Source organism: Macaca fascicularis, chromosome 1 (assembly GCF_037993035.2).
Source record: "Macaca fascicularis isolate 582-1 chromosome 1, T2T-MFA8v1.1".
Taxonomy (NCBI): Eukaryota; Metazoa; Chordata; class Mammalia; order Primates; family Cercopithecidae; genus Macaca; species Macaca fascicularis.
This window is the reverse complement of record NC_088375.1, coordinates 1,354,433-1,367,894: the sequence shown is the minus strand read 5'-3', so window position 1 is coordinate 1,367,894 and position 13,462 is coordinate 1,354,433. Positions and strand designations below refer to the sequence as shown.

Sequence of the window (13,462 nt, the reverse complement as noted above, 5' to 3'; positions counted from 1 at the left end):
AAGGCCTAAGCACCAGTCAGCCTTGTGTCCCCGTCTTCAGCAAAGGCTAGTCAAAGCATCTGCAAACAACTGCAACCTAAGCCACTAAGGAACTCACAGAAACTACTGACATTGATGACAGCAAAAGAAATCATACAGTGGCTACAGTCTGGTGTATATCCAGAATCAAAGCCAAAGCAACCTGCCCAACCAAAATTGAAGACACATATATAATAATAAAAAGTATTTCCTTACAGAAGATACTCCATACACCTGGAAGAAATGACTGTTAAATGAGATGCACAGATATCAACACAGGGATGAAAGAAACACAAAACAGCAAGGAAACATGACACCTACAAAGGAAGACAATAATTCTCCAGTAAAAGACCCCAAAGAAAAGGCATATAAAATGCCTGAAAAATAATTAAAACTAATTATCTGAAAGAACCCGAATGAGATACAAAAGAACACAGATAAACAACACAAAGAAATAAGAAAAGAAAAATCATGATCTGAATCAGAAATTCAACAAGAAATAGATACCATAAAAAGAACAAATAGAAATCCTGGAACTAAAGAATTTAATGAATGGAATAAAAATGTAATTGAGAGCTTCAACAAAATACTAGATTAAGTAGAAGAAAAAAATTTTGAACTTGAAGACAACTCTATTGAAATAATTCAGGCAGACAAAGAAAAACACAAATACTCCAATTTGATTATTATACATTATATACCTGAATCAATATATCCTATGTACCCTATAAATATATACAATTATTGTGTATCAATAAAACTAATAAAGCATAAGAAAAAGAGGACTATAATTATAAAATATCAGATGCTACTAAAAAACAAAAGGGAGGACACTGAAAAATCTCAATGGATTTTCCACAATGTATGTAATTTCTTAAATATTTAAACCAAAAATATTTCACCAATATAATTTAACTAAGGGTAGGGTAACAGTCTTTTCTCTTTTACAACTCTGCCTACTCAACTCTGACAATAGGTAGATATACACGTCAAAGTAATCTATTTACATTTAGCATATATTTTTTCTTTAAGGGGAAAGAACAAATAATTGTGTGATTTTCCCTCTGGTAGAACTTAAAGGAAATTTTATGTGTAAGATATATCATGAAAGTTTAATTTAACCTTATTTATATTCTTAGCATCTTATTCTGGTATGGTAAAAATCAACGTAGCTGCCAGAGGATATTTGGGACATGATTAAATAAGATAACATGTGACTCAGAATTAAACCTGGTCATCTAGTTAATTCAAGGGATAATAAAACATTAGTAACATGATTGAAAAAAGAGGACAATATGGTTGAGAACAATCTTAGGAACATTTGTACTTTTTCTTAGATAAATAAGAACATAGCAAAGTCAATATAAAATTCAGAAAGTTATTCTAATAAGACACAGAATCTCTAGGGAGGGTTATACAGAAGGTAAAGAAAAAGATTTCACATTGTAGACACTAGTAGTTAAACCAAAGGAAGTGTATCACAACTGAATGACTTGTGCAATCATTTTAACACATTTCCAAGCTTCTGTTCAGAATCAGATTTAAAACATTATTCTTTATACAGGGAGAGGTAAAGGCGTTTCTAAATTACAGACATGTAGACACATAGAAACACACAGTTCTTAGACCTTGGGAACTCTGCCTGGTCTCTTTCTGGAAATGCTATTTACTGGGTGACCACCATTTGCCTAGGAGACCTTGGCTCAGACATGTCTTTTCACCTCTGCTTTAGGTGTCCTGAGGACTGTTTACATATCTGGGCACACCTCTAAAATGGCCTTAGCTTCCTGTGTTATTTTTGCCTAGTATTGTTCTTGCTCAACACTAGCTAGAGTCTGTGAATTTTATCTGGGTAGTGCAAATGCATTATACTGTACTCATCAAATCACCTCAGCATTTTTAATTTGTTCTCAGTGAATAAAATAGAGAAAATAGGTTATTAAGAGACCAAAGATGAAAGCATCATGTTAAACAGAACCAATTCGTTCAGAAAGTTATAATACAAAGGCAGAAATGCTTTGTCATAGAAGAATACCAAATGATTACCCTAACACTATATGTTATCCTGATGTAATGCAATTAAGTGACCTTAGAAATAGTCAGTTAGGCTCTCGAGTATTTATTTCTTCAGGGAAAAAATAATGTATGTTGCTTTCTTTTCTTAGGTCTTTCCAAAGTTAAAAATAAGGAAAGTTTCTCGTGATCTGTAAGGTACTGTATCATTGACAGAACTTGAAAGTGTTAAATGAAGTAAGCCTCCTGGCCATATGTGTTTTGCAACAACCTTATCAGAGCACGTTTCATGTCATCGTTCCGCAGGCTGTAGATTACAGGGTTAGATACTGGAGGCATCACAGTGTAGATCACAGAGAGCAGCCTGTCAATAACAGATGGTGAATTCGAAGGTGGCTTAAGATAAACAAAATAAGCAGTTATGATAAAAACAGTGAAAACAATGAGATGGGGGAGGCATGTGGAAAAAGCTTTTGACTGACCTTTAGTGGTAGGGATCTTCAGTACAGTGGAGAAGATATAAATGTAAGAGATCACAATACAGATGAAACAAGAAATGCTTAAACACGCACCAACTCCAATACTTGCATAAATTACCATGAGTGTTTCAGAACAGGAAATCCTTAGTAACGAAGGAACATCACAGAAAAACTGTGGGATCACACTGGAGCCACAGAAAGGCATGGAAAATGTGCCAGCTGTGTACACAGTACCAAAGAGCCCTCCAACGGCCCAGGAAACACTTGCCATTAACACACAGACGCCAGTATTCATGACTACCTCGTAGTGCAGGGGACAGCAGATGGCTACATAGCGGTCATAGGACATGGCAGTGAGGAGAAATATCTCACCTGCTGAGAAGGAAGTCATTAAAAGTAGCTGGAAGGCACATCCTAGAATGGAAATGGAATTGTTGTGGGTTAGGTTGTTGACAATGAATTTTGGGATTGGAACAGACACCAGGAAGACATCCAAAAAGGATAAGTTCTTCAGGAAGAAGTACATGGGTGTTTGGAGCTTTATGTCTAGGGTAGTGAGAGTAATGATGAGAAGGTTACTCATTAGGGCTGCCAGGTAAATCAGTAGGAAGAGCACACCGTATAAAATCTGCAGCTTCTGGACATTAGAAAACCCCGTAAGAAGAAATCCTGTCACCAAGGTGACATTGGCCATACTAGATTCTCTTCAGTGCCTGTCAAGGTGAGAAGATATGCAAAAAAAAAAAAAAGGAGAAAAAAATTAAAAAATCTATACAGACTAGCAAGAGTCATATTGATATACAAAAATATTCAGTGGAAAGGAGTCTACCGAAAATGGCTCTCCACTTACTTAAAACTTCATTGTTCATTTTTTAAGATAAACTCCATGAGTAATGTGCAGATTCCATTAGACTTTCTAAGAGTTTTACCTAATCCTATAGCCTCCAACTTAATTTGTTACAAGACACATATAACTTGACTAAACACAGAAGCTTTTCCAACCCACTGAGAATTTGCATCAAATTATTATTATGCCATGCTTCATGATGAATCCATTGCTTTCAGAAAAGCAATCCAAAGGCCCATGTCTTTAGATTGTGTTAGTGTCCCTAATATCCTACACAGGTGCAAAATATCAATTATGTTATGTTACAAACATAAAGTCACACTTACGGATGTATTGAATAATCTCACATAGGTAAATAACCTTCTCTATTCTAATGATAGTAAGCAAGGAAAAATAAACTAGGATTTGTTGTTCAATGTTTGTATTATCTTGAGGTCATACAATTCTAACATGATGAATATCTCATTAGTGTAGAAATAAAAAATGAATTATTTAGCAAAATTTCATGTTCTTTGAATGTGCACATGTGTACTAAAGCCACATCGTTATAAGGGTGGTTGATTTGTGTATAAAGGAATTTTAACAGGGCACCATGATAAAATGGGTTTCCCATCCTAACTGAGTAATTTTTCTTGATCATGGTCGGTTTTCCATAATTTACTTTGTAAAGCTATCAAGTATCTTCTTTCAGTGTTTAAAATATTTCCCTCAATTATTAGTTACTGATGTAGAGTTATTTATTCTTTATTGAAAAGATCAGAAAAATGTTCCATATATATCACACATCAAACTAGATGGTAGAGATTTAAAAAATATACAACTTTTTTTTTTTTTTTTCTAGGAGCTTGCTGTTAATGGGAGGAAGCAGAAAAAGAACAAATAAATTAGTAAACAAGATAAACTCAGATTGGGGCAGGCATTACGAAAATATAAAGGTGTTATTTTAGAGATTAACCAGATGAAAGGGCTTTCTATGTGGGTGACCTGGGGGCTGACAACAAAATGAAGAGAAGAAATACAGGACAAAGATCTGTAGAGAAGATGCTTTAGGAAGAGAAGCTTAAAAAATAAAGTAAAGGTGATGGACATTTGGATCACATGTGGAGAAGCAGTATACAGTGAACCTGGAAAATGTGGTAGAGTGATTAAATAATTCTGAAGACATTTATTAGCTTCAATGGTCAGTCTGGAGAAATAGCCAAGGAAGGACAAAAGGGAGGAAGAAGGATAAAGAAACTGGCCATTAAATTTAATTGTTTTTTGGTCTGCCCTAAATTTCCTTAATATCTACAAGATTTTTAAAATTTTAATAGAAATTTGAAATTAATACCGTATAATAATTCCAATTCTTCAACCACATGGACACAGGATTACTCATCAGATGTCCTTAAGGAGATAATTCCATCACATCTACACAATAGTAGAAATATTTCTCCCAGAATAAAAAATTTAATTTGTCAGTTGATTACCTGAAATGAAAACAAAACGTCTAGCTTCCTTCATAAACTCCGTGTCAACATAGCACATGGTTCCATCTCTAGATTTTTGATAAAAGACTCGAAGAGCTCTGCAAAGCTGTGGGAGTTTCTTCACATGGAAGGATGCATAGTACCACAAAGAGGAAGGCTACTTGCCTTTCTTTTATTTCAAATTTGACATAATTTGGAAACTTCTATAGTCAAAGGGACTGCAACAAATTATTTTTAAGGCACTTGGCTAATACTTTAGAATTCCCTAAAGAAAAATGTCTTAAATATTTTCTGAATCACCTTGTTAAGTGATTATCTCTTAAGACCATTAGCATTATAATCACGTGTTTTCTGTAGGGAGGAAACAACTGCAACGTAGGTCCAGAACACATTCTGAAATACACTGTTAAGGACATGACTCAGTCTTTTAGCAGAAAAATAATAAAGTACTCAAATATTCCCTTAATTCTACTTATCATAGAGTTATAGGCTATAGTACAGTGGTAACCAAACTATGTAATATACTGTATAATAATCATTTGAGCACTTCACTAAAAATGAAGACTCCTGAAACATACAACAAGCCAACATAACATAGTTGAAGATTTGCTTATAGCTCTGTTCCCCTTTAGACTAAGAGTTTATATTAAGCCTATGGTTAAGTTACTTAGAATGGTTTCTTTTTATTTTCTTTTGAACATGGTTATGTTTTTCATTTGAAGATTAGTTATTTCATTTGATTTGGTTTGCATTTAATTTTAAAGTTTTTTGTCCTTTACTTTTGTTGACAGCTTTTATATGTAAAAAATCAATATGCTTCTCTGAAGTAAAAATACATACAAAAACCCCACAGAATACTATTCTCAATGAAATGTCATTCTCTATCCTTTCCACCCCATTGCTTGAGATCTACAGAAAAGCAATTTCAGGGTTTACTGGTTTACTGTCCGTATGTTTCAATTTTACAAAAAAAGATTTGCTCATGTTTTCTTGTTACTTGTAGCACGCGAAATATACTCCCTTACATTTGATTATTTAATGTAATAAATGCTGGCAAACATTAGATACAGTTTATGGAAACTGCCTTCATTATCATTATTTTTTCATGGTTGAAGAATACTCCAGTGTAAATAAAGGTAATAGTTTATTCAACAATTACTATATGTTTTGGTATTTAGTTTTCAAAATTTTGTGGTTATAAACAAAGCTGCCAAATGGAAACCTTGTGAACATTTATTAAACTACAGGAGGTACATCTCCTGTATACAGGAATATATAGTATACAGGGAATCATATAAATGAGTCAAAGGTGGCTCCTGTAGATTGGCCCTCACGTAGTTTACTTCTTCACAGCAGGCTGTGACAGTTAGCTCAAACGCTGATGACACTGAACTCAAATCCTTACACATCAGTTGATTCAAACATAGCAGAAAAACCTCACATGTTTTAGTCATATATAACCTGCCTATTTCTACTCTGCATAACTGCACCCAACATCTGTTAGCCATAATTAAAATTAACCCTGGGGCTACAAAACACTTCAAACCACTGTTTGAAATTTATCTCTGCCAGATAATTTTTGTTTTTTACTGTTTTATTTCCTCTTTCTTTTCCTCCGTTTCTTCTTTCCTGCTATTTTTCAGTGATTATTTGAATAATTTTTAAAATTTCTTTTAAAATTTTGTTTGTTTTCTAGCTGCTTTTTATTGTGTGTAGCTGCCCCAGGAATGAGAAAATATACATACTTAACTTTTTCTAACTCTACTTATAATTGATAATGCACTCTTTCTTGTAAAATAGTATCTTTGGCATTTACTCATGTATTAGTCAGCGTTCTCCAGAGAAACAAAACCAACTGGATAAAAAATATATATATTTGGAAATGGGAGCTCTGATGTTGGAGGGCCAGGAGAAGGTTGCTATTCCAGCCCAAGGAGAGAGTGTGAATTCACCTTTCCTCTGCCTTTTTGTTCTATTTGTGCTCTCATTGGATTGGATGATGCCTCTCCACATTGGTGAGGGTGAGTTTCTTTACTCAGTCTACTTATTCAAATGCTAATTTCTTCTGGAAACACCTTCATAGACACACTCAGAAATAGTGTTTTACCAGCTACCTGGGCACTCTTTAGCCCAATCGAATTGACACATAAAATTAACTATCATGCCTCATATATGACCCTGTCTGATACTATTAACTTTTTTTAGTATTTCAGTATATTTTATGTATTATTTATTTCATTCTAAAGATCTTACTTCAGTGTTTCTTACAGGCAGTTTTACTGTCAAAAAATTCCTTTTAGTCTTTTTTAATCTAGTGCTATCTTTATTTTTCCTTCATTCTCAATTTTATTTTTGCTGGACATAAAATTTTTGATTGATAGTTGCCCCTCCAAACCTTTCAACCTTTCAGTATGCTGAGGATGTTTTTCTATTCTCTTTGTGTAATCACCATTTCTAATGAGAAGTCATTCATTATTCACAGTATTTTTTCCCTTTATGTAATATATTACTCATTTTTTCTTGCTGCTTTAAAGATTGGTGCTTATACTTTGCTTTCAATAGTTTTATTATTATTTATTTTTGTTTGTGTTCTGACTGGTGTTTTTTAGCACCTTGTATCTACAGATTTCTGTTTCCCTCAGATTTCAAAAAATGTCGGCTATTATATCTATAATTATTTTTTCTGGCATGTTCTTTTTTCTCCTTCCAATTCATCAGCTTACATAATTTATATGCTCTATCTTCAATTTCCTTACTCCCTCAGTAAAATTTTAATTTCAGAAATAGAAATTTTCAATTTTATAATTTCAATTTGGTTATTTAAAAAATGTTTCTATTTCTTTGTGGAGAAATCCCATTTGTATACTGAGATTTCACATGTATTGAAAACATTTTTTTTCTTAATTGAGACAAATGACCAATATAAGTATCTTTGTCTGTTTGCTTCAGCATCTGGTTCATCTTGAGTTTGGCCTAGATTTATTTTCTTTTCACATCTTAATGGGTTTAATTTTTAGATTCCTCATATGATGGGTAGAATTTATCCTGAATATTATGAATGCTGAATTGTAGAGATTCTACATTTTATTTTATTTTTAAGCGAGTATTATTTCTACATATTAACAAGCCATTTCTTGATTGGTCTTGAACTACAATTTTTATTTCATTTGTAGTAGCTTCCATTTCATTCAGATCTTGGTATGGCTGAATATCTTTTGGGCTGTCTGTGCATGTGTGATTCAGGGGTAAGCCAGAAATGTGGGTAGAAAGGGTTTGACCTAACTTTTTTTTTTGTATTTTACTTTAAAGATCTCTTCACTCAGATTTACAGTCCCCAGGCTTCTCTTTTCTGGCGCCCCATTCCAGAAAAAAAAAGATCTATCTCTATCCATTTTGGCCAGCATCATAAGCTCACCACTGTTGTGTTGCTGTGAAAACTGCACAAATCCCAACACTGAAAACTGTGATGGAGGAAACTAAATCGTTAAGCGCCCTTATGACACTTCTCCAAGTGAACAGAAAACTTTGGCCACAGTCTGCCAGCACTTATTCAGGTGTTTTTTGTACTGTGTTTAGGTTTCACATGTGCTTTCTGTTGGAGAAAAGGAGTGGTCTGCGGACCTCTTTCCTAGTCCTTCTTATTTGGAAGTAAAACCTCTCTTTTGGCAAAACCGAGCATGGCCTTACCAAATGACCTAGTGATTTGGTCCCTTGGTACTTACCAAGTGATTTGAAAAGTTATGCCCAAACAAATCCTGCATATAAATGCTTATAGAAGTTTTATTTATAATTACCAAAACTGAAAGAATCTTAAGTAGTCCTTCAGTAAGTGAGTGGATAAAGTATACTTCAGCAATACAGTAGAACGGTAATCAGCGTAAAAAGTCATGAGATATCCACACAACAACATAGATGAATGCATTTTCCTAAGTGAAGAAGCAAGTCTGAAAGTCTGGCTTTCACACTCAGCCCGCCCTTCCCCCAGACAGGATATGCTTGTAGTAGGGTCTTTTTGCCTGCAGTGGTCCTTTGATCTGGGAAGGCTCTGGGCATGCTATAGTTACTTTTTCCACCCTTTTGGCAATCCAGGAAGGATTCTTCCTTGGCTTTTTATTTGAGAACCTTAGTGGGGTTGCTGGATATAAAACCAATGAAAGTACGAGGTCACCCTGAGACTGCGGCCCTCAGGAGTTTCTTACTCTCACACCATCCTGAGAGCATTCGGAAATTCATCAAAACTTATGACCCTTCCAGTTCATTATTTCTGTGGCCTTCATTCCTACTTAGCAGATCTTAGCTGTGACTCTCTATATTCACCTGTCTCTCTAGATTTAAGGATTACTTTCCATAATAACGGACTAAAGACAAAAAAATGAATAGATACAGTTACCTGATTATCAGAAAACAGATTTGAAAGATTTGAAGAAATTTGTGACAAAAATCCTCAGAAACCTGGTATTGAAGGTAACCTCTTAAACTGATGAAAGGCATCTGAAAAGAAACAAAAACCAAAGAAATGCATTGGACTATGGAACCATTCCTATTTTACAAACCTTCTGAACCTTAAGGAAAGACATTTCCTGTTTGTCTGTTCAATCATGCTACCTGCTCATTCTACTCCCTCACTCCATGTCCTCTCTAGCCTTCCTCACTCTCCCTATATAACAAAAGCCCTTTCTGCCTGACCATTTAGATGACTACAGGTATCATATTTGGGGAAATTCTATTGCAATAGTCTTTTTGAATAAGTTGTCTGCTAACTCAAAACCAAGAAGAACAAAAACAAAAGCCAACAAAATGAACAAAAGACAAATCCCTGCAACTAGTATCATAGTTAATGCTGAAAGCCAGAATGCTTATTCTGTAGATCTGGATCAAAAAGGATTATTCTCTCACCACCTCTATTTAGCGCCACATAGTAAAAAAATGTGAGGGGAAAAAAAAAAAAGAAAATGAAGAAGTGCAACTTTTCCTCACAAAATAAATATCTACATAGAAATTTTGAGAAATCTACAAAACAGCCACTAGAGCTACTACGTTAGTTAAGAAGGTTGCATGATAAAAATCAGTCTGTGACATGGTGTTAAAAAAAAAAACAAATGGAAATGGAAAGCAAAAGCAATACCATTTATATTATGTTACAATTTGAACTGTGTCCTTCCAAAATTCATCTGTTGAAGTCCTAACCTCCAATACCTCTGAATGTGACTGTATTTGGAGAAAAATCTTATAAGAACTTATTAAGATAAAGTGAGGCCTTTAGGGTGGTCCCCCATCTAAATTTATTGATGCCTTGTAAGAACAGGGATTAGGGCACACAGGGAGACCCTGGGGGCATGCGTGCACAGAGACGACCATGGGAAGAGGCAGCAAGACGGCGTCCATCTGCAGTGCGAGGAGAAGATTCAGAGGAAACCAAGGCAGCTGACGTTTTGATCTCAGACGTGTAGCCTCCAGAATGGTGAGAAACAGCCACTCACCGGCGGCGTGTTTCAGTCACCCCATCCGTAGTATTTTGTCATGGCAGCTTGAACAAACAAATACAGATTTGGATCAGACTCATGAAGTATTTACTGATTAATTTAACAAAATGAGCTTGGGGTTTGTGTACTGATGTGTACTAAAATAAGAAAATGTTTCTGAGAATCTTTTAAAAACTTAGAAATGGAGGAATATACAATCTTTATTGCTCAAAATACTCAGTGTTGCTACAATTACAGTGTTTTCTACACTGTGATTCTAGAACTACTGAATCTAGAATCTACCACTCTAGATCTACTGAATCTAGATTCAGTCCCTGTCAAAATCCCTAGGAATGACTTAAAAATCGGTAAGCTAATTTTTAAAATGTAGATAATGGTGTCCTATGGGGCTGGATGTCATATGTCTCTTATGAAATGTCATAAAATGATGAAGAAGGTCTAATCTAAACATCAACTTCTTGATGAACGTGGGGTGTCCACAAGAGGTTGCTGGATGAGAGCAACAAGCTCTAGGCAGCATAGAGGCTGTGTCCACCAGGATATCTACAAAGTCAGTCATTCAAAGCAAACTAATGAGAAAATAACTGGAAATTCTGTGAATATAAGAAGAATATTACAAGATCAAAATCTGAAAACAAACTGCACCTCATCCCAACCCTGGAGAAGACTCTGCTGAATTTCATTTTGTTGCCACTTCCAAGAGAGAAGCCTGAACTCGTAGGATGCTCACGAGAATGCTACTGGCATCACTTGAGAATGAAACCAATGTTGGAAATTCGGTGCTCTTGGGAACTTTCTATACAGGCATCTCTAGTCATTTGTGAGAATCTGCAGGGATGCTATCTTCACTGGAGGCTTAAATCTATGGTGAGAGGGGAAAAGAAAGATGCAAGAGAACTGTGATGGCTCAAGGACTTAAACAAATCCCTGTTACAGACCCCAAAGTCAGAGCACTGCATCTCCCAGTGTCCTTCTCAGTTGAAACTGGACTGAGATTATTATACTCAATTTAACGATTCTGTGTACACACACCTAAATTTAAGTTGTTACATGCAAATGAATGTCTAGGATCCACTAGTCACATATTATGGATGCAATAAATAAAGGTTTATTCTCCTGAGACCCAGAAAGATCTCCTTTTCTGTCTCACTGGAGGAAAAGGTAGTGGCATCACCTCTCAGATCTGAGGTGGGAGTGAAGAGCTGGGTCTCCAGGGCTTTAAATCCTATGAAATAAAATATAAGCACAAGTAAAAGTGTGACCTCCGGGGAGAGTCCCATGTAGTCGATGAAAGTCTGTTTAAAGCTGCTTTAAAAGCCTTGCTCCTTCATAGAGAATGAAGTGCCTGAAACAGAGGACATCAAGCAGAGCTTGGAGACTGCACAAAAGAAACAAATACTGATACGTAGAGGACAGAAATGGTCAATCGAAATCATTGTGAGTTTAACCCGGGGAGCTGGGGTCTTGAAGCAGGAATCAGTAAGCTATAGGAAACTGTTTGCAGCATTCACTAGATCTCCCTAAGAATTGAAAACTAGAGCTCTCTTTGAACAAAAACTGTGAAAAGAAGTCCTCAATTACTTAGACATTTCATTTTTATTTTCTTATCTTCTGAAATTATTTTAAACAAATGTAGAACTGTTTGGGAAAGCATTCTCACCAGCATTTGTTATGAATGTTGCTTCTATTGATTTTACTCAAGAATGGAAATATTTTCCAGAGCTGAAGATTGCATATAGGCCTCCGCTCCCCTCCCCTCCCCTCACCTCCCCTCGCCTCTCCTCCCCTCCCCTCCCGTCCCCTTCCCTCTCCTCCTTTCCCATCCCCTCCCCTCTCTTCCCCTCCCCTCCCCTCTCCTCTTCCTGTTGGCTCTCTCATTCTCTCCATTCCTCATATTCCTGACAAAAGTGACAAAATTTGTTGTTAATATGATATGGAAATGGTAAAGAAACATATAAACCTGAACTTACCCTATTTTCCCAGCCTCCTTAGATACCCCTTGATTTTAGGATTGTTTTGTGCATTATAAGTATTTTCCAAGTTTTAGATTGATTGAGACTCAGGTTGCATATTTTTGTTAAATTATGTGGAATTTCCCTGGACCAAATAAGTATATAAATATAATGAGGCAAAGCTTTATTGTTATTAATGTTGTCTGTAAAGAAAAGCACACAGACTTTTAAACTAATGTTATCACTCATTTCATATGTAATCATGTGAAATAAGGTGAAACACAAATCAAAAATGAGATGGAAGGGATAAAAATCTAGCATCGAAGTCAAACATCACTGGGGTGGGAGGAACTCAAAAGGACACTCACTCACTCACTGAGCTACCCTGGCCGTCTCTCAAACACACAGGCTGATGCAACAGAAACCAGGATGGATGGTTTGCTATTTTGGAGGTAGCTCCTGGGGTATTTTGACACCGCTCCAGGTTTTATTCCCCCAGCAGGTTGAACGGAGGAGGCTTTATGTTCGGGGCTTCCATGAATTAGCTCACGTTAAGTTATGAGTCAGGCTCTCCATTGTTGTTCTAAAGCTAGGGCCAGTGCTTTCTCCAACAAGAACGCCCAAAGTTTGCAACATAGTATGAAATTTCATTTGCTCATGAGTCTTTTCAATTAAAAAAAAGTATTTTATTTTATTTTTGTAGACATAGAGGGATCTCATCTTGTTGCCCAGGCTTATCTCAAACTCCTGGCCTCAAGAGATCCTCTGGCCTCAGCCTCCCAAAATGCTGGGATTACTGGCATGAACCACCATGCCTGGTCCGTTTTCAGCTTCAAATCACTTGTTAATTCAGTTCTCAGAAAATCACCTGTACTGAGATGGACGTGTTATATGAAGGTTAGAGGTACGACTGCTCATCCTGGAAAAGCTCTGTTTATTCTTGCTCGTCCTCTCAGCTGTGTGTGTGTGTGTGTGTGTGTGTGTGTGTGAATAGGGAAGGGGGAGAATGTATGTTGTAATGGCCTGCTACTTTCTATTTCAGTTGAAAAACTGCTGAACAACAAAGTGAGACCCTCTTGTGTCTACAAAAATAAAATATTTTTTAAGTTGAAAAGACTCAAGAGCAAATGGAAATCTCATACTATGTTGCAAACTTTGGGTGTTATTGTTGGAAAAAGCACTGGCCGTAGCTTTAGAGCAA

General features: G+C 35.9%; 2 protein-coding genes across 2 annotated transcripts in view; one reads left to right on the top strand and one right to left on the bottom strand.

The window, feature by feature from the left end:
• Positions 1–13,462, top strand: part of LOC141408563 (uncharacterized) — a 165,826-nt gene that overhangs the window by 85,475 nt on the left and 66,889 nt on the right. The gene's annotated exons all lie outside the window — the stretch shown is intronic.
• OR14A2 (olfactory receptor family 14 subfamily A member 2) lies at positions 2,260–3,204 on the bottom strand. The gene has a single exon (XM_005539570.4). It carries the CDS (start codon positions 3,202–3,204, stop codon positions 2,260–2,262), a length of 945 nt encoding a protein of 314 aa, XP_005539627.1.

Coding starts and splice junctions, on each gene's coding strand:
- OR14A2 (XM_005539570.4), bottom strand. CDS start 3,204: ATGGCCAATGTCACCTTGGTGACAGGATTTCTTCTTACGGGGTTTTCT.